The sequence below is a fragment of the Archocentrus centrarchus genome, chromosome 13, assembly GCF_007364275.1.
Source record: "Archocentrus centrarchus isolate MPI-CPG fArcCen1 chromosome 13, fArcCen1, whole genome shotgun sequence".
Classification (NCBI taxonomy): Eukaryota; Metazoa; Chordata; class Actinopteri; order Cichliformes; family Cichlidae; genus Archocentrus; species Archocentrus centrarchus.
Window position 1 is genome coordinate 15862318 of NC_044358.1, and position 22392 is coordinate 15884709.

The 22392-nt window shown below is 44.0% G+C and overlaps 1 protein-coding gene across 2 annotated transcripts in view; it reads right to left on the reverse strand.

Annotated features, from left to right (window-relative positions):
* The window catches only part of foxo1a (forkhead box O1 a), a 23378-nt gene continuing 986 nt past the window's right edge, over positions 1 to 22392 (reverse strand). Inside the window, exons 2-4 of one of the 2 annotated variants that reach the window (XM_030743880.1) lie at positions 3499 to 3690; positions 2645 to 3317; positions 2214 to 2600 (exon numbers count right to left, since the gene is read on the reverse strand). In XM_030743880.1, coding sequence (XP_030599740.1) covers positions 2359 to 2600; positions 2645 to 3317; positions 3499 to 3690 — 1107 coding nt within the window. In that variant the 3' untranslated portion in view covers positions 2214 to 2358. Of the gene's footprint in view, positions 3318 to 3498; positions 3691 to 22392 lie in introns of both variants that reach the window. The other variant, XM_030743879.1, reaches the window with a different exon arrangement.

Below are 22392 nucleotides of genomic sequence, written 5' to 3' on the forward strand. Positions count from 1 at the left end.
AACATATAACATGATAAAAATGCTAAATATATCACTTTGACTTCAAAGGCAAATTTGGCTATAGTACATTATGGTATGTTTGGATAAGAAAAGGCAACACCTGGCAATAAAGCCCAAAAGCAGCTTTTATATCGTCTCCTCTGCCTTTTGAAATGTTAAGAATTTCATTGGATTCTTCCCAAACGTGCTCGCTCCCTGGATTTCTTTTCTTTTTCCATTGGAATCAGATCATTTGCTGGTCTGGAGTATGCCAGTTTTCATTTCAACCAAAAAAACCCTTAATTTTAGCAGGAACGGCTAAAATTAAAAACCTGCGTCCTGCTGTGTTTGGTTTCCACGTCGGAAAATAAAGACTCATGTGAATAGGTGACCTTCAGTTTTTGCCTTTGTCTTTCTGCCACCTAACTAGCCCATTTCATGAGAAGCAGTCAGGCTTGCAGATGTAATCTTCACAAAGCTTGCTGCGACCTTGAACATTAGTCTCGACTCTGCTAAATAACTCGCTGACAGGCTGAAAAGTTTGTTGCTACAACAGCAACAAACGGGGAAACGACCATTGGAAAAATGCAAATATACAAGCTCAGATAAAAATCAGACACTTAACACTTAGTGGCAATTTGCAGGGGAAACAAAGAATAATTTATAATAGACCTGGTACAGAAATGATCATTTGTGCTATCAAGTCGCATGATACCATAACATCAAATGTTGAGAAGGACACAATGATATGTAGAGGTAGGAGGGGCAGTGAAAGCAGTAAAAGGCTGTTCCTACTGACAGCGTGAGAGGGCTCTTTCGGCCACTGTTCTATCGAAATCGGTCACAGTAACCTTTTAAGACACAGAAGAAGATACAAAAAGTTGAGAAACCGAGCAGGGCGCAGGCTGGTTACTGGCAGGTGTTACGCAGCCTTGGTGCGACAACAACAACAGCAGCACTGAGAATATCTTTTATCCAAACTGTTTTGACCTCGTCACATTCACAGCGCCGAAAAAGTGTTCAGGAAACCATAACAATAACCATTTACAGTCACTTGTTTCTTCCTGACTCGTGAAGAAAAGTAAAAGTAGGAAACTGAAAAAGAAGAGTTCACTGTTCTTCAAGAATGCTGGATTTGAGCATCACGTAGACATTTACAATATAAAAACCCTTCAAGCCTGCAGTCAAAATCTGTTTTGTTAGGCACAATAAATAGGCCCCTGTGGTATTAAGGTTCAGAGTGACGAACGACCCAGAACAATTCTCATGTCTGAGTGCAGGTTATGCACCAGCATAAATCTATATGAACCACAAATAACTTATACCGAATCTAGTAAACATCTACTGCATCATTTTAATATACATTCTTAATATATTCATAAGAAATCAAAGATGTATTTTCATTTTCCAGCCCGACTGATCTCGAGCACAGATCCGTCTGCTCAGGCTCGGGTCCAGTTTTTCTCTGTGGGCTCATTTCTGCTGCCTCGATTTTTGCTTCCATTCTGTAAACAATATTTACAGTCGAGAAAAACACACGACAAGAACTGACTTTACAAACTCTATGATTACAATATATACATTCAAGAAGTAAGTTATTATGTAACGTTACTCAAGCATCCTTTGAGAAAACTCTCACTTTCTTTTTTCTCGTCTGTCAACATAAACCATTCGCCAGATTACCTTCACAATTTATCCACAGCAGTAATCGATTATCATTACAAAAAGCTTGACTGATGTGACACAGTAAACGGACTGCTGCTGCTGCTGCAGATGATCACGATGAGATGTACTGTAGCTGGCACTATCATTTGCAAAGATTACTACTACTGTATAGTATCTGCAAACTTTAGTAAACCAGAGATGTGTGTTTCAGTTTGGCTCATATGTTAAGGCAAAAATGTTTGGCACTTAGTTTGTACAGACTCTTATTTCAAGAAACCTTCGAGAGCTTTGATGGGAATTTGTCCTCAGCAGAACGGGACCAGTCTCCGTCTGCTGCAGTGATCTGAGAAGTATTTTCGAAGCAGGAATAAAGATGGAACAGTGACTGCAGGTGATGTCCAGGTGAGGAATGCATCATGAGATACATTGTTAGTCCGATGTGAGTTCTGATTGTGACAGGGCCAGCAAAGAGAAGTCTACAGTCTCTAACCTGACACCCAGCTATGTGTGGTGGTCTTCACCCCATGCGGGAAACCTTGTTGGGCCACCACTGGCTCAAAGTTGAAGTCCAATGAGTCTCCGTCCATCAGAGTGTCATGGAGGACTGTGTCCATGTCAAATTCAAACTTCTCAAGGGACATGTCATCCAGGTCACTGGGCAGTTTTTCTGGGTGGGAGGGTACTGACAGGCCCGGTCGACCATATCCATTTGTGTTAAGAGGACAGAAGCCACCAGGCATGCCTCCCCCGCCGAGGTGGCCAGAGAGGCCATAAGGCATCTGCATCGGGCCTTTGGCTGTAGGCAAACGTGTGGCGCCCCCACCGTAGTTCAAGGACATGAGCAAGTGTCCATTCATAGCCAATGATGCGGCTGAGGCTGAGCTGTGCACACTGTGGGGTTGACTGTGAGAGAGACCATGCGGGTGACTGCTTCCTCCTCCCATGAGTTTGGCTGCATGCTGGCTGCTGTTGTATGGTGGCAGCATGCAGCCTCCGCTGGGCTGAGACACCACAGTGTCCACTGATGGCATTAGTTCTCCGTGCTGGTCTGTGTCTGATGTCAACAGTTCCTTCAGAAGCCCTGCAGCACAGCTGTACTGGCCCATACTGGGCCCAAAGCTGGATTTACTCTCTGGAAGTGTCTGCAGGGGCATGGATGACAGGGTGTTCATTCCTGCTTGGCCATACACACACTTGTGGTATTCCTGCTGAGACTGGGAAACGATGCTGGGCGAGCTGTAAGAGGGGTACCCAGGGCTTGGCTGCATCATGGGAGAAGGAGAGGACTGGGAGGAGCCAGGCGTTGTTGCCCCTCCTCCAACCTGAGAGTTATTTGGGGAGAGCAAGTTCAGGTTGTCCAGAAGGTTCTCCATGACATTCTCAGAACTGTGTCCCAGAGGGCCTGTCATCTCTGTGAGACTGGGCAGTGTGCTTGTCATCTTGGCCCCGGGGGCTCCGGGGTACCCCATATGCACGTCTGCCTCTCCAAGGTCATCCTCAGGCACGAAGGGTGAGAGGCGGCCACTCAGAGTGCTGGCGTTGGAACTGGTCCGAGGCCTGAAGCTGTTCCATGTATCGTAGTCATCGTTGCTGTGGGAGTTGGGGCTGCCAGGCCACTTGGAATAGGAGCCGGGGCTGTCTGCACCTCCATCAGGGCCGCCCTGCAGGGATAGCTGAGGGGAGACAAGGAGACTCTTAGTGGATCAACAATATTATACTTGCCAGAGATGGTCAGTTTACGTTTGTAAGTTAGGCAGAAACCATTGAAAATTAAACACGGGTCTGGCTGATACTAACAAAAGCCCCCAAAATATTTTTTTCTTACACTGTCCCTATAACGCTTCACTGGTTTACCTTTTTCTTTGCTGCTCTTCCTCTGCTCTTAGTGAACTTGCTGTTGTTGTCCATGGAGGCTGCCCTGCGTCGCGGGGATTTGCCGCTCTTCCCGCCCTCCGGGTTTAGCATCCACCACGAGCTCTTCCCCGTCCCCTCGTTCTGCACTCGAATAAATCGGCTGTGGAGGGACAGATTGTGTCTGATGGAGTTCTGGAGAAGAGGGAGAAAGAGAAAAGCTGGGTGAGGAGCAGCAGACAAACAGAGAGATTTAAGTAAGCCCTTTTCTGAAAACACCTCAGATCTGATTCATCATACAAGTGCAAATCCATCTGTACAGGTGGCCCTTTGTAAAGACACGCTCGGCCTTACAGCCGACTTACGAGGAGAAAGGCGAGATTTTAATGTCAGTCAACAATCTAATGCCGCATGCTATTCAAAAACACATGTGCACGAGCAAACAGACATTAGATGTCAGTAAGTTTACTTCATGAGCGATATCCTGAACAGAGCGAGGATTAAACTGCAGATACATTTTTCTCCAAATTCAGTGTATGTGCGGGCTTTCCCTAACAAACACAGAAGGGCCTATTGTAAAATGCTATTATGCTACATTCCTGCTAACTGTGTGTCTTGTTTAAACCGGCTCAAAATCAAAGGGAGGAAACAGACTAATCTTTCCTCCTTACAGACGCACTCACGGTGCGCTCTAACGTTGCTTAGTGACACCACCAGTGGAAAAACTCATTTTTGTGCAGGAAGCTAGTGAAGCGTTGTTAAAACAGAGCAAACAAGAGAGCGAGAATATCGGACAAATGTCTGCAAAGCACGGCGCGCAAAGTAAGACGGCACTTCTCTCCCGCCTTACTGGAACTACCGCTGGGACACTTGGCTCCTCAGCATTGCAGAGTTAATTTGTTCTACAGCCTGTAATGACTTTAAAACTCTACATCAGTGACCATTTAACCTCAGATGATAATTTATAGCCTGGCTCCGCATCATTTTCTGTCCAGGTCTTAACATGAAGCAATGAGCCTTGTCCAGACGTTACTGTGCATGCGTAAAGCTTGTTGTTTTGGAAGAAATGCTGAGACTCCCGGCACACGCACACGCACACACACACACACACACACACACACACACACACACACACACACACACACACACACACACACACACACACACACACACACACACACACACACACACACACACACACACACACAGTTAGCATGCATAGTGTCTAACGTCATCAAGGCTGTTCCTGCTGTGAGTCACCGCTTCACATCTGGTTCACAGTCTGCCCTCTGCTCTGCCTTCACCTCTGCTCCTCTTCTGAGTCTGGACACTACTACTCTCAGTATAATTATTTTGCTAAGATACAAATGATTTGTTTATCATTTATTAAATAGTGAAAAACAAATGCTCATTATATGATTTCATACCGTTAAGCTAAGAAAAGGGTGAAACATCTGATACTTTTGCTCACTAATGACCTCAGTAATTAAAGTTGAACTGTAGCCTTTTAATCAGCATTTCCACTGCAGAAACTCCTCTCAGGGACAAGGAACCTTTGGGAGAACTCAGGGTGTTTCCACTGCTGGCATCACAGTCTAAATTAAGTCCTGGCTATTACTTTAAAAGTATTCTGAACATTTAAGATCTCTGGGTGGGGCCTGCAGGACTAAAGATTTATACATTTGAAGGGATTTGCAGCATTTTTAGGCCGTTCTCTGCCGTCTGCTCACAGTCAATCTGTGCAATAGCTTATAAAGAGGAGTTTGCCAGCAATTCCAACATTTTGAATCCATGTTGCTACCTCTGCTGGTTTCTTTCTGAATTTTCTCTGCAATCCGTTTTGCAAAGCAGCAAGAGTTAAATGCTCTCCATGCTCACTGCTGATTAAGTGGTACCGGTCTTTTGCTTTCTGTGGCGTCAGACTGGACTTGAGCACAGTCACATGTTAAAGTGACACATGTCAGCAGGCTGATTTGAGCAATCTTTCTGGAGCTTTAGGTAACAGCTAAACGCTGCTCAGAGATGAGACGCCTGGAAGGGACAAATTGAAACAATAGAAACAAAAAGAATTGTCAAGAGTTGAGACGGTAACATGGGTCAAGCTCTGAAGCCCAAATTGACTTCATCCTCATTTGATCACAGTGGCATCATCAGATTCTTTCCTCACTGGAGAACCTCAGTCTGTAGGGCACACGAGGGCCTGTATGAACACTGCTGCTTGACGAATGAATATAATTACCTCTGAATCAAATGACCCAACTGCTTCAGCCAAGAGTCTTGGTTTAGTTTGCATGACCTGAGGTACGTGACAGCCCTTCCGTGATTATCCAAGTAAATGCCCCCCCCCACATATCAGTAACGATGACAAAAGCAAAGGAGTAAAGTCTGGTCATGAGCCTCTCTTTCCCATGACTGCTACGAGTGCTGATTTCAGCTGTGCTGGAATAAGGAATGAATACAATGTGTGCACAGACGCCGGGATGTCCTGTTGCAGCCCTATATTATCCCAATGACAGAAAGGAGACACTGACAGCTAAACTCTCTTACTTCAGTGTCTCTAGTTTCTGCTTTGGAAAAATCCCACAGTTAAAAAAACGCAGGGTGTAATAATCCAGAACATTTTAAACCCAGTTTAAAAGTACTGATGCAAGACAGGGAGTACCAGTGAAGGGTCATAAAAGCTGCTCTGATGGGAAATGCCAGAACTCGGCAGTACTCGGTGTGCCTTGCGGGGCGGGCGGCTGAGGGTGTCTGGTGGGGCCAGTGGAAAAGCCTCGTCTCCCACCGTGTGTGTGTGTGTGTGTGTGTGTGTGTGCGTGTGTGTGTGTGTGTGTGTGTGTGTGTGTGTGCGTGTGAGAGAGTGCCAGCTCATGTTTTTAGTGGAATGGCAGTAGGACAAACAGCAGCACAGTATGGTTTTGATTTTGCAGCTCACTCCCCTACAACCAGTGAAATATTGGTTTGAAAACACACGCTATTGAGGACAGACACGGACATAGGAGCGTGTGTGTGTGTGTGTGTGTTGGGGGGGGACCTGTGGGGGTCCTGTGACTGAATGCGACACTGCTTTATCTCTGGCTGCAGTACACAGGAATCTAAACATTCCAGCTAATCGCTGTGTGCAAAGTTCAATTGTAATCACAGCTAACATGTTAGTATCTCTTAGGAAACAGTAAGGGCAGAATTCCCAGCCAGGCAGCCATCACAATCAACATTCCTGAGCAAGGTTACAAAACCCATAATTTCACAGAAGTGAACTCTGATTAGTGTCGCTGGAGGACGCTCCTATCTTGACAATAACACACTTTCCCACAAAAAAAAAAAAAAAATCCAGTCTGCATTTATTATACTAACATAATAAAGGGTGTCTTTAATAAGAATGGAAAGCTTCTGTGCGCTGAGCTCTCTGTGAGGAGAACCACCTCCATTCACAGTCAACAGAACGCAGCCCTACTGGCAAAACACAAGGAAGTGACCACATGAAAGAGGACTGTGACAGGAAGCAGAGCTGACTTCCTGTCTCACAGGAAACATGGCGGTCAGTAAGCAGAGAAAAAGGCAAGGAATGCGAAGCCGTGAGCCAACTGGACACTGAAAATTCACCTCCCCAAAAATCCACCGGCAAAGGAATTTATGTTTGGCAACAGGCACTAATCCCTGATGTCACGCCGCAGTCGTTAAATGAAAGCAAAGTTCACTTTGTCGTGTGAAACTGAATTACACGACCGAATACGTCACGACTCAACAAGCGGCTGCAGTGTGGCCGTCTGGGTGGTGTTAAAGCAGGAGAATGTGTTTTGAATGCAGGCTGTTGAGAAATAGAGAAAGAGGGGTTGTGTGACAGAGTGGGCTTGGATCAGTAAAGAACACGCTGTGCTAATTTCAAAACTCCTTCACTGGCAGCACTCCTGAAAGGCCACACTGTTCAGTACATCGCCCTCTCTTTGCTCCTCTCCTTAATGTCCTCTTTTGCTTGCCTTGTCTCCTCTTTCCTACTCCTTTCATCATATTCTCTCCTCTCGTCTTCTCTCCTCCCCCCCATTCATCTGCTCCTCTCCTTTCCACCTCATCTCTTTTGACCCCCCTGCCTTTCCCCATTCTCAACCTATTTGCTTGCTTTTCCTCTCCTTCCCTTTGCAGACTGTAGCCAAGCACCTGCAAAAATCTAGACGTTGTGCCACACAGGTGTTTCAGATTGACCAAGGTGCCGGGAGCTCTCAGAGTCGCTCAAATGTCAACTCGTCTAATGAAAAAATCCCCAGAAGAGCTCGACACCACCTACATGCAGTACTGCTTTGAATCAAGTGAAGCCACAAGTGAAACCTCAGCTGCAAAGGCCATAGAGCTATACGTATGAAGTGCGGCACTGCTCCCACTTCACTGACTGAAAGCTTGCAGCATGTATGAGCTCACACGCCAGCAGCTATAGCTTCACACACATTTACCAGAGATACGGAACATATGAAAGTGAAAATGTGGTTTCCATGCACTATTTCCACTGAACTCATTAGAGAGAAGGTGCTGTCCTTACTGTGCATTTTCACCTTTTGTTACACAATTTTCAGCCTTAACAGTAGTTCTTCACTGTAACTAGTTATTTTATGTGTAATGTCTGCACCTGTGTGTGGGAACAACCTATAGAGCATGTGCACAATTTCTAACCACCAAGATAAGTAGCCCTAAAAGCTGCAGCTGGGTCACGTCTGGAGGCTTGTGCTGAGTCTGGCTGAGTTAGAGAAATGCGGTTAAGACAGAAAACGTGTAAACCAGTTATTAGCCTAACACCGGCTCAGCATGTCTGCCCACTTAACAACAGCATGGGGCTGAGCACACGGCTCCAGGTGAGGTGGCGGGTCAACAAGTGACAGTGAAGTACCACTCGCTGGGATAACGGAGCCATCCAAACAGACAGCCGCGATAAAGTTTCTCCCCTCGGTGTCAGATACACTTCGCAATCTTTTATCCAATTTTACTGTTAAGAGCTCAGGAAAAATATTAAGGCGATATCTTATCACAGCTAGGGTCAGGCAATTATCTTGATAATTATGATGGAAAAATACTTAAGAATGTAAAAACTGGGTTGCTATAAGCTCACCTGGTTGAACAGGTGACCCATGCACTACAGTCTTGACTGCAGGGGCCTGGGTTTGAGTCTGATCCAGACCGTTTCCTGCCTGTCATCATTACTTTGCCCCCACTTACTAATCAATCAAATGTATCTAATGTAACTGGATGATAAATACTTAAATTTGGGTTGGTCAGCCTCATCCTCACCGTCGGGCTAGAGCCATGTTAATGTTATGGAGCTGGAACAAAATGAAAATGGAGAGACAGACACAACATCTGTGATCTGGAAATCATTTCTAAAGCTACAAACAGTAGAGCGATATCTGCTGCAAGATACTTTCCCCCACCGTTTTAAAGGGTAATGATGTTACCATCACATGAGCACAAAGGAAGAGAAAACGTGCAGTCCCCCAAATGACCAGCTTAGCATCAGCAGCCAAACTCACTGACAAACCACTCATCAGAGAATCGGACCTGCAGCTGCTCATCTTTACTTTTTCCTGTATATAATCACCCAGCACATAAAAGTTTACATATGTGTGATACTCATTTTGCCTATTTTGGTGCCCCGTTGAGGCCAATGTTACCCCTTGAACTTGAAATCTGAAGGCTCCTCCTTATTTTATTTAGTTTTTCTTTCGTTCTTTTAAGTCTAACAGAGACATGAAGGAGTTTCCTTCCACATTTCTGTTATTACATGCACACTGAAATGTGTTTGTCTGCCTCACACACGTGCAACAATAAAGCAATACACACTCACATTGCCACATTCACAGAGCAATCTGAACAGACTGTGATGACTTCATGTATTTGCAGTTTGATATGTTATCTTCAGCACCAATATTGAATTGACCAATGATAATCACTGACCTATTTACTAAAGTCAATAAAGCAATGATTATAAAAGGCAGTGGAAATAAAAAAGCAAGGCACAGGAAATGTAAAGCCTTTGGGCCTGGGCTCATTATTTACAGCATCTGCTTAAAAACATATTCTAAGGAAAAGGAAATGATTGTTGTCATTTATGTTGCATAGCAGCGAGCGGCGAGGCACAAGGCCTCGGGTCAAAGTGGCTCAGGAAAGCACAAATGTGCCACTGTTGGTAGTAATATAAAAAGAAATCTGTTTGACCACAATTTCTGTTTCTAGCCTGAAATAGTTTCTGCGCTCTCCCAACATCCAGTCCAGCGTCCTTTCCACTTGCTCCATAGGGACATCCTGCATGCACACCACTTGCCACAGTTGATCACACGCTCGTGTTGCAGCACGAAGAGTCCCATCATCACCCATTGACGTCAACTTTCAATAAATCAATTTGGCAAAGAGAGCTGAGTGAGGAGGTCTGAAGACAGAGCACTCAGTGTGCAGCTCCTCAAATTCACTTTAGAGTTCTGTGAGTCCAAGTAGCACTCTGTGTCTTCCAGGAAAGTACCTCTTCAAAATGGTCATTGTCAGATGCTGACTTATATGACCATCGTAAAGCACAGATGGAAAGGCAGAAAACGCGAGTCACGCAGGAGAAAATCTGTCTGCAAATGTATTTACTGACGGCCTCTTGGCAGAATCGCCTTTACACAATCCTCTGCAAGCAATCTTAGTGCAGCCAGCTCCCCTTTCCCCCCAGACACACACACACACACACACACACACACACGCACACACACACACGCACACGCACACACGCACACGCACACACGCACACGCACACACGCAAGCACACGGAGCTTGGAAGCCCGAGTGGATGCTGATTGGTTAAGTTGAAGACTGATCGATCTCAGACGCTGCAGACACATGATAAATAGCCCGTGAGTGGTTTTGTGCATATGGTGAGAAACAGCAGAGCCACTGACACTCCAGGATCTTTCATCACCATCTGATGGTGTGAGACAAGTGGCGAGTGAGATGAGTGGCAGAGTGGCTATTAGTGAACTTCCTGCCGCATTGTATCCGCACAGGAAGTACTGGCCAGTCCTGATACTGATCCCTCTGGTTTATATGCAAAACACTGCAAAATGAGACCCTGGTAGGTACAAAAGCAAGGGACCGGCTGGAGAAAACAGTGGGTTCAAGAGTCACAACTTCCTAATCAAAACGCTCCCATCTGAGTGCACAAAACAAGAGGAAAAGGAAGGAGTGGGGCCTTATCCAGGTAGACTTTTCCAACATGATTACAATTGTGGATAAAAGTCTTACTGCATATTTAAGAAAAAGTCCCCCCGCTTAGGATTTGCCCTCATTATGGAGCCAAACAAACACAACTTGGTGAGAGAGAGTACCAAATCATCTGTCATTTCCTCTAGCTTGGACAGGCCTCATATTTGGACAAATTACTCCAAAGAAAACTTGGCTCAACACACAAGCGAGTGACCATAGATCCAAACTTTAAACTCTACACTCAAAGAGTCAAAGGGGCAGCTGACTGACAAAAGCAGGTCCAAGTATTCGTTGCCACTGGCTGTGAACTTTAACAGGGGTTTTCCTACAGTTTGTTTTCATTTCGGCACATCAGTAAGAAAAGAAGAGCAAAAATGTAAAAGATTCTGCAGGAATCTATCCTAAATGCTGGCCACAGGGCCTCAGTGAGTGATTCACATGATATTTTGCATTTTCTTCAGACTGTACCGTATGTTATCAACATAAGACGCTTTGAAAATAATGTCCCAGCAAAAAATGGCAATGGCAGCTTTTTGCATACATGTTTTGCTCTCTCTTGCGCTTGTTCATTTCATGACTCAGACTTAAGCAGCACACTGCTCATGTGTATGGACAGGGACTAGGTTGTGCTGCCTAAGCTTACCATGCTAAAATATGTGCATGTGTTGCTATGTGCAACACAATGTGAGTCTGTAAATGCACAGAGCAGTGTCTGTGGAGCGGGGATATTTTTTGCCCCTGATCGGCACAACTACTGGGCTGGGCTGCTGCCTGCTCTGCCTGGATAAAGATGCAGTGTGTGGACCACTGCTGGGTGCCTGTGTGGTGGCCTGCCTCCACGGGCCTGGTCGAACCGCTGGATTGACAGGGGTGGGGGAAGTGTTTTGGGGATTATATTTATATGCTTCTTACCCCAGTTCAAACCAGCAAACACAGGGATATCCCAAAGCTGTCTTATGGTTTCCAGTGGAAAATCTCTATTCAGTGACATATTTGAGAGGATTTCTCACTGCTGCAGGTCCTCTTAGTGTTGTATAATCAGACTGTAAAGCACTGATATATATGCATTTCTGAGATGGTGTCTTTAAGAAAATGGCTGTTGGACACGAGTCCCCATTTATAAGATTTAGCAATATGTGGAAGAGAGGGAAAAAAAACGACATCTGCCAGAATTCAAACATCAGCAGAAAATCGTAGAAAAAATGAGCGCCCACGCTGTCTGAACAATGTCTGTTCTCCAAAGTAGCCTTCAAAGCAGTGGGGAGGTTTCTGTTAAGCACTAAAAATTTCACCAGAATTAAAGGACATCACTCAGAGGTTAGTGGAGCGTAAAAGTGTCAATTAAGGAGGAAATCACTGCTAATATTTTAGCCTGATTTCTTTCCATTGCAGGGAAAATTGATTGTTGTGACAAGTACATAACTGGCTACAGTTAGTTAGCATGTTTTTAACTGATCAAAGTATCATGGTGAAAAACGCAGGTCCCGATCACTTTTATTGTCCTTGGTAAGCAAAATCTAGAAGGCAGCATGCACATTAATCAGACTGTGTATATCTGTAATGCACTTTGCTGCTTTTCCAGTTCTAAAATTAGCCTGATTCATGAGCAGCTATTTTCAACGAAAGGAAATTGCAAAAGAAACCTTAAAAGATGCACTGGAACCATTTTTCCTTTTATCAAAAAATAGTTTCTAATGGACTCGCTTTAAAGAGAAAATAACACATCTGAAAAAACATAGAAATATCTACAGCATGCAAATCAAGCAGGAGTGTCTTTAACAGACACCAAACCAACCGAATACATCTTGAAAATTATCTCCATGTGTTCAGAAACATAAAAGGAAGTCGCTCTGCTTGTTACATCTTTTCTAAATGTCGCTAACATCCTTGTTATTCAGCCTCGTTGGTTTTACACCAGCACCCGCTAGAATATGCACGCTGAGCATGTTGAATACTAAATAAAAGCCTTGTGAGGACAGAGGAACTTGACCACAAAAAGAGACCACAAAAAGAGTCACAGAACGTGTGAACAGCTCAGTTTTCTCATGAGGCATGAAGTGAAACTAGATGGATATCTCCCATTTTGTGAGGTTCAGCTGGAGATGGTAAGAGCCTAGACCTGGACTCAGTCCTGGAGATCGTTATCAAGCTGGCATCAGTGCAGGCCAGGGCGAGTCTCATGTCGGCATTTACATTGTATCTATAATTATATTACGTCTAAACCACAATATGTACACCACAGGTTAGTATTTGAAAAAAATATATAAGTATGTACTGAAGGATGATCAGCAATAACAGTGACTCACTTCCAAGCTCTGAGCAGAGCGGCCCAATGAAGAAAAAAAATGAAGGAAACACTGGAAGAGGAAGAAGCCACCGAATCTGCCGTCACACTCTGTGTTGCTTCCTCTCCTGATGACATCACTACCCTCGCGTTGCATACCTTGTAGTGCTTTCAAAGCACCCACTTCCTGTCAGTCCGAGTCTTTGCACCTCTTAAAAGGGAGATTAGCAGAGATAAGAGATTCTAGAAAAAAACATTATATCTACAGTTACTGCAGCCAGCTGCACGCACAGACATAAATAATAACCTTTCATTACATTCAGTGTGTCCAGCAATAAATGAATCACTTCCTGAGAGTCTCACGTTTGCACAAAACAGATGTGTGTGCAATTCAAACTTTTCAGAGTGATAGGAAATAATTAGCTAAGACATGTGTTCAACAATTAGCAGTAAAGCATCAATATTAATGCAGCACAGAACGTCACAAACGCAGCTCAGTGGGGAAAGCAGCAGAAGAACTAAAGTTTTCTTTTGAAATGGAACCTCTTAAAAAATAATGAAAATGCCGCTGTTGTAAACAGACGATTTTCTTTTCAATGAAATCGTGCTTGTCAATCACATCAACCACAGTGTGAATGAATCATTGAGAGCAGAATGTGTTGACATGCCATTACACATCAAATTGGCCTGACTCGCACTGCAGCGTTTCCCAGAATCCAGCACAGCAACTCTGGAAGGTGAGCCGCACTAGAAAGCAGAGCCGTTACCCACAGACTGCACAGCAACATTCGCCCTGAAAAACACTCATGTTTATTTTGAGTAGATGTACTACGCACCATTTACACAGGCCGCCTCAGGAGAAACGCATGTTGCCTGTCTCAGATATGCCAGCAGTGATAAACTGATATGCTCCTTTGGTAGGTGCATTTCAGCCAGTTTTAACCCAATGCCGGTTAAGGTCGAGTGACTGCTGCCCTTCCCTCTGCAAGGTGCTTCTTTCATAAACACGCCATCAGACGAGAGCCTTTCTATACAAAACAAATAGTGCAGCAATACAAAAACAATACAAATCTAAAGGGAATGCTCCCGAGGGAAGATCGGGCATAAGTTTGTGCACTTTGGCCTTGAAACGACCCATTAATTCCTATGACAGAAGAAGCAGGAAACCTGCCAATAGATGCACAGTCATAACAGCACTTCTGATTTAAGTGTAGATTTTAATTTCCACCCCTGTCAGCCAGCTATACCGCTCCAGTGAGCGTTCATGTATGTGACAGAGGGCCAAAATGGATGCGTGATGGTGTGATAATACCAGTCCAGTCTGACAGGCACCGTGCATAATCGCCTCAGGGCAGGAATTGCACAACAATGTGGGTCTGGGTAATGCCTGTGGTTTGGGGCCCTCAGCAGTGAGCTTTCCCATTAAAGTGTTGCTCTGTCCAATCCTTGTGTGTCTGCAGCAGCTGCTTCACACATATACAGCTATGAGAAACTGACGGGACACCACATTTGCAAGCGTGAAGAAGCTCTGAGGGCTTTCACTTCTCATTTCTATGGTGAAATTTTTAAAATCCACACCACAGTTCCTCTTCTCAACCATAAAGCAATGCTGAGGTCTTAATGGTAACCCCGCAGGAGATTTTTTTTCAGTTTTCCTGACTGATGAGAAGTCTTTGTTTTGTTTGTTTTTTTTGGAAGAGAAAAAAAAAGAAGAAGAAAAAAGATCACGTGGTTTTGTCCTGCTACTACCAAACCCATAATCTTCAAAACAAAATATTCTGACTCATCCTAAATGACTGTTTACCTGACAACGGCACTGGATGTCAACGCCACATTTTCAACTCTAGCGTAAAGCTGCCTGCGTGGGCGCCACTCCTCTGTAAGGCTGAATGAAGCTCTACTATCTGCTGGTATCTTTTTGTATATCACTTCTACTCACTCGCAGTTACTGGACACCACAATCACCGAGTGATCTCGCTCCTGGATGATCTGGCCTGCAGCCAGAAAAAGACCTGAAAAAAGAAAGCTCTGGCAGGAGTGCTGCAGGGCTCTGTCATGGCAGCGTTGTCAAATCATTTGACATGATTTGTTCAAATCCACGAAATGAAAAGGACGGGCTATGGGGTTTTCCAGTTTTCTTTCCAGTGCGATAAAGTAAGTTAGCAGTAAGTTACCCGCTGAGGTTAAAAACATCACTTCCAACTAGTTACTTAGTTACTCTTCAGCTTAAAAAAAAAACAGTGTTTTCATACATCATCCTCTAATTACTTATGTTAAATGACTTTTTGAGTGCCAGATGCATTTCTTAATTTGGTTCCAGCTAGTGCCTGCAGACACACACACACACACACACACACACACACACACTGTATATGCTCCAACTAAATGCATTTGTGTTTTAGGTTTGTGTACTAGTGTGACACATTCATCAGCTGTACTATGAGACATTTTTTTCTGCTGTGAAAATCTGCACTCACAGTCATAAAATACATCGAGAAAAGATTCTTTTTTCTCAGTGAAATCTCTCACTGATGGCTCACTCCTTAAGGAAAAACCTTGGCTGCATAGCTTTTGCCAGACCATCTGGAACATCTTGTCAGCCCCGAGCACTTAAAATTTGGGGGTTTTTTTGTTTCTTTTGTGAAGCAGGAAAAAAGCGAAACCTTTTCTGCATATATTACATAGGTTCTTTGTGTTTTGTTGTTTCACTTCAGAATGGAGGAAACCTGCGATGTGACCTGACAAGCGGAGCAGTGAAGAAGACCTCAAAACTTTTTTTTTTTTTTTTTTTGAGTGCGAGCTGCAAACTGTGAAACCTCCTGGATAAAGCAGACAGACGTGAACGCAGAAAGACCACATGGGATCGATCGCCGACATTCGTGTGAGGTTCAAGTGACGCAAGAGCTGCAGAACGGCTGAATTCCTGAATAAAAACACACGTGATCCACATGCAGATATAAACATTAAAAAATCATTTAATAGCGTTGTTGCGCAGCGCTGAGCTGCTTCCCTGACTGTTTATTATTATCATTTCAGTCTGCTGACCCCTCAGTATCACAATGAAAGATAGCAGAGGGTAACACTAATGCCGGGGTTTAGAAGTAAACAAATATGGAGGAGGACAGAAGGAAAACACGACGTTGTGAAACAATCTGCGGGGCTACTAGTTTCACAGTATTGCTCAATCATGTCAGTGTGGATGAGCACAATTTCCTCACATCATCTGCATCACACTGGTACACTACGCACAGGCAGAAACACCTCAGCAAGCGGATCTGCTTACGTCAACTGAAAAGGACAAACATTTGCCGGTTCTTTGAAATGTGATGTTGTTCTTCTTCACAATTAGATCCAACAAACTTTCACCAGAGCAGCACCTTTGAATCTTGGAATTTTTATTGACAAAAACAGTCAAAGGGTCAAATAATTGATATGCTAACTGGTAACAGAAATGATCATTACTGCCGTACTAGGCAGAGAAGATTAAAGACTAACAGGTACCAATCATCAATACTCACAGCTACTTTTTAACACCCCTGGTGTGCCAGCTATGGGTGATTCACAACTTCAAAGCAGTCAGTGATACAAAAAGTGAAGGGGAAAGGCGCTCGTAAGTGGATGCTGGATTGAAATCAGCTGGGGAGAAAAGGAAAGGCAGAATATCACGCTACAATAAAAAAGATATAAAAGCCCCGGCTGGAATGTTCCCTGTGTCAGCCTGTCTGCCTGCCATCATGTCTGTGCATCTGCCAGCAGCAGGGCTTTAATTATGAGGCCCAGGTTATGCGCGCGCACACACACAGGAGCCTAACGTCCCACATATCTCTAACACAGTGCCTCACAGTTCCGCTGACTAACCAGTGGCACCAGACTTTGGCCTGCGGCTCCCTGATTCCAGTAAATGTCTTGTTATGCAACTCCTAACACCCAGACTGAACTTAGAGCGTTGTGGGTCTCTGCTGCGCTCGCTCTCTCTTTTCTTAGGTTTCCTCTGGAGACAGTAAGCAGTTAACTCCTCGGGGTTTCGCCACGGCGGGGCTCGGGTAGCGGAGCGGGGGGGGTGGGGGAGTGGAGGTTAGTAACCCTTCAAAACACCAAGTGTGGCCCGCTTTGTGCTGAGGCAGAAAACCAGGAATGGAGAGGCAGGCGGTGCAGTCAGGAAATGGGGAGGAGGGTGAGGAGAGCTCCTTCAGCTCTATGCCTGAGAAACACAGCTGCCCCTCATGTCTTGGGGCAATGCCAAGGTTGGACTCCCTGATTGCCTCAGGGGGTTGAGAAGTGTGAGTGTGTGTGTGTGTGTGTGTTTCCAACCAGCAAAAACAGGAGGACTGCTGTTTTATCCAGCTATCTGTCCCACTAATACACATTCAGACCCAGAGAAACAAACCGTCTGTGACTGGTGATAAAGCACCGCCAGTTTTCTGCTCACTCAGCTAGAATACCTCATGTGTTAGCTTCTCTGTCCTCCCGGTGAGCACATTTTAGATAGCAAGCAGCATCCTCTGCAAAGGTTAAACCATAAAAACAATGGGTGCAATGTGACTCTAAATCCTATTACTGATCATTTAAACTGAAAGCTGTTAGTTATCTTTACTGTGGTATTTAAGTATGCTGCATACCAAAAGATATTTCTGATACCAGTAATGCATTCCCTTTGATAACTCAGGTTTGCATCAAACCAATTTCCTGGAGCTGGGTGGGTGGGTGGGGGGGCATGAAGTAAACTTTTCTTAATGCACTGGAATAAACAAACAATATCACTTTGACTGCTGAGCAGCATTTACTACATTTGAATCATGACTGTTGAGATCAAATACCAGATTTCATTCATATCACTACAGCTCATATATTCGAGTAATTTTAACTGAAAAGATGCAGAATATAATTGATCTGTTCAGCTGTTTTCTAACAGCATTGTGTTTCATTTACTTATTTCACTGGTGAGACTGAGATGGTAATGTCAAGATCAGCCAGTTTTAGATATATGCCCTTGTTTATGCCAGCCAATAAGTAACAAAAGAGAAGAAGTACAGAGAACTAGGTGTCACTGTTACTCTGATGGTAAAGCTGCACAATCTACAGTCTTTATTCTAAACAGGCCCACAGGATCCACGACTTGGAATACCTACCACACAACCTGTGTTTACTGTAAGACTAAGAGGGATCGGAGTCAATAGGTGCATTTACATGGTAATGACCCTCATGTCGCTCACTGTACATTCTGCTCGGACCAACGTGTTTGTCTGCTTCGGCACAGTTTGCTTTGAGACCCGTGGGAGTGTTTACCAGCGTAGGCTGAGGAATTTCAGGTCAAGAGAGCACCGAGCACAGAGAAAACCCGTGACCGAATTGATCCGATAACTGACATCAAAGCGTACCTGAGCCATCCAGCGCCATCAGCAAAAAAGCAAATATTTATCCCGCAGTGACGTACTTATAAGCAGAGAAATACACAAAAGAACAGACTTTTGACTGGTATGCAAGTGTGTGTGTAATGTTTATGATTTTGCCAACTTAATGCATGTATAGTTTGTATGCATGCTGCAGCTGAAAGGTAATACTTGAAGTATAGTAATTTAAGGAGTGGTTTTTATTTATTTTTTTTTTTTAAAGTGGTCGGCCTGCTGGGGAACTAGATGCATATAAGGAAAAAAAAAAAATGCAGCTCTGCAGAGAGGTTTGGTGATGCATCATTTGTGCCATCTGTTCTCCTTCCTGTTGGATGGCATCCTGTGCCAGGGCCAATGTCCAGTCCACTCTGAGAGCTTCTCCAAGCTGGTCCCACCTGGCACAGCTATCCTCAAAATTCACACTGTCACAGACGGCCTGAGAAGCGAGGAGGTTGTCATGACTCAGTTCAGACACGACCAACTGTGTAGGATCAGCAGCGTTTGAATCAAGCTCACCCTCAAACAATTAAGAGCAGATAGCTCGAATCAGAGACTAATGAAAACTTCACGTGCTTCAGCCGCTTCCCTTTACTCAGAGAGACGAGTAACGTGGAGAAATAATCCTTAACAGGTTCAGAGACACTGATCCGAAGGTAAATTATTTGGGTTGTGACTTCAGTCATTGAGATCTGTGTCTTACAGCATGCCAGTGGCCATGGAAAAGCTCAGTCTATAACTTAGTCAACCAGTGTTTCAACCCATTATACCCACAAGCCACAGATCAGGTTCTATTGTGTTTTATGCTCTCACGAAAGCTCAAAGGGTAAAAATTGAAGGTAATTTGGCAGCACTGTAGCCACCAGATTGACTGCTTGATCGATACGCTTTCATCCAATACACCCTCTCATTGTTTCAACAACTGCCGCTGTTACTTTCACAAAGATACAAGTGCTTTATCAATAATCATGCAGGACAAATCCATTCTTTTTGGCGGGGGGAGGAAAACGGAAAGGTCTGAACTCAGCTAACCCAGACTTAACTGAGACGGGTACGTCTAACTTATGAACGCTAACATTTACTGAAAGTTAACTCAGCTCCAAACTATGGTTTGCATAACACAACTCAGCAGGTGATGAGGCAGATTGTCTGAAATGGTGTCATTAAAGTTCAAGACTTTATGCCAGCTTTGGAGTAATGTTTGGTCTCTTTGTGCAATCAAAAAAGAAAAAAATGCAAAAAAGGCCGGTTAGAGTTATTCCTTAATATTTTTTGTGCTGATGAAGCTCTATTGTCAAAAAAATTACATGATTACGGGCAGGTGCACTGGTTAACTGGAGCTTTTTATGTTTATTTATAATTCATTAAGGCCAATGGGCAGATTTATTTTCCTCTGTGATGAATCACTTGTTTAAAGTCACGATTTCAGCAGACAAAGTTGTCCTCTGATTAACTTTGGTTTGACTGCTTTTGTTTGTATGTGTACAGTTAACATATTTTCATATTTCCAACAGGTCACTTCACCCAGAGGGAGCGGTCATAATTGGATTAATGAGCGATTCTTCTTATATCAGAAAACAACAACAAACTGCATGGCTCGCAGATGTTATATTTAACATCCTCGTCGCTGCCACAGCCTTACGAGTGCGGCTGATTTGGAGAGACAATGTGTGATAGCCCCCCTGTGTGGAAGTGAGAGGAGAGCTTTATGAATAACTCCCCTCGTAGCAATGAATGGCACTTTGCTTTCCCACAGTATTACTCAGTTTACACCCCCACCATGGCAGGATAAGCAGTGAGCCCGAGCGGCGGCTGAGCGCCCCTCTCCAAGCTGCCAGTCACACACAAACTGCTAAATGGATGCAATAAAAGTGAGAAACTCGATTGTTTATTTCGTTGTATTTATGAAGTCACGAACACGCATTAAGACTTTGTCACTGCGACTCTGCTGCGTGCTTTAAAAAAATTTAAATGATCTACTATTTTTTGAGAATGATGCACAAGCTGATTAACACTCAGTCGCCTGTCATATCGACTATCTGCTCCATAACTTCTTAATTACACCAGAATCAGTGAGTAAGAGGTGATCAGAGATGTGCTTCATTGCAAGTGGAGTATTAGTACTAATGACACACACACACACACACACACACACACACACACACACACACACACACACACACACACACACACATAACCAAGTAACCAGTCAAAAATGGAAATAAAAAAAAAAAAAAGGTCTCTATTGATACTTTGCAGCCTGACTCTTACCGTGACTAACACTACGTGGGCGTTTACGTTTTGAGGTGTCGGCTTACCCACGCACTACCTGGATGGGTTCTTTACTCAACTACTTCTTTCATTTCCCATGAAAATACAGCCTTCCTAATTTTTATTTGATATTACGGATGAGTATCATCCGCTGCTCATTGGGAAAACTTGCTTTAAAACATGGTAAATATCCCTTAAGCAACCTTATTCACACACACACACACACACACACACCTTACACTCAACAAAGCCAGAGAGCAGCACAAACCTGGAGCTTTTTAGAGTGTGAATGCGCACAAAGAAGAAGTGAAGGGGAAAAAATGGCTTCTAGGACAATATCACCACCCTAGCAACACGTCTGTCCAGCGCCGGCTTTGTTTACTGGGGATATTTCACCGCAGCGAAGGGGGTTTTTCCACTCTCGTTTAATTTGTCTTCACGGGACTGCATCTGACAGCTCAGCACAAGTTTGTGTACTTTCTGCAAACACTGAAGTCAGATGAGCGGGTGAACGCGCAGAAGGCTGTGCATTGTGGCAGCAGTTTAGCAAAAATATGCAGGTCGCGTGTGAATGATTAATTAAAGACAAATATCTGTCTACACGTCCGATTCAGTAAGAACTAAAAAAAGAAATTCTCTCTAGCCTTTTGTGACTGAGCAGAATGTGTCATCTCTCAGCACATGACTCAAACATGAGATCCTACTCTGACACGAGAAGGCAAAAAAAAAAAAACAAAAGCTTTAAATTTCATCGGCAGCCCAGACAGCCTACAAAAGAGGGAAGCCATAATAAATCTCTCACTGTGCGGCTACAGGCTCAATATGATTTCCTGCTGCGAGAGTAGACTCTCATTAATTTATTGTCAGACACCAATGAAACTAAATGTCTCCAAAGGGAGGTTTACGCCCTTCAATAGTGTTCAGTGGGAGGGCCTGTCACACCACATCAGAGATTTTAAGTCCTCTCTTGCGTAATGTTTTGGACAGTTCCTAGGACACATGAATGCTGGTATCTCCTTACAACACAGAGGTATAAATAAAGCTTCAGTCGGCGCTCACGCACTCTAATATGGAAAACTGCGATTTGGCCTAAAAAGATCTGAAAGAAGAGAGGGGTCTCAATGATTTTGATATTATGATTGGTGCACTGAGGGAAGCGTTAATTCACGGATAAGAAACATTTGTATAAATCATCACGTCAGATTACTGCCTAAAGTTATGGTGATAATAGTAAACTAACCTTAAGTGGATCGATAGCAATGAAGGAGGACACGGTTTTATGTGAGCATGAATGGGACTAAGTGGTAACAACTTAACAGCTGCTCCACTCCTGCACGCTTTTTGTCAATGGAAACATCTGAGGATAAAGTACGCATGGGGAGCAAATCGTGTATTAGCATAAGTCTGTGCAGATGATAACACTTGGAATGATAATAGATGATAAAAATAAACAGCCCTGACCAAATGCATTATACAGTCACAATACACTGACTATTGAACACCACAGACAAGCCAGAAATCCCTGGAGGGGTATTACAGTGATACCACAGGAGATAAAAACATAGCATAAAGCACAATGAAGTCCCTGTGAACCTACTGTTAAGCACCACAGACACACCAAAACTCCCCACTCAATAACTTTTTTCTCCCACTACAAGAACTATCTCAAGCAAGCGCTTTATGAGTTGCTATAGGCACTCATGAACACCCACCACACACAAACACCGATAAAAG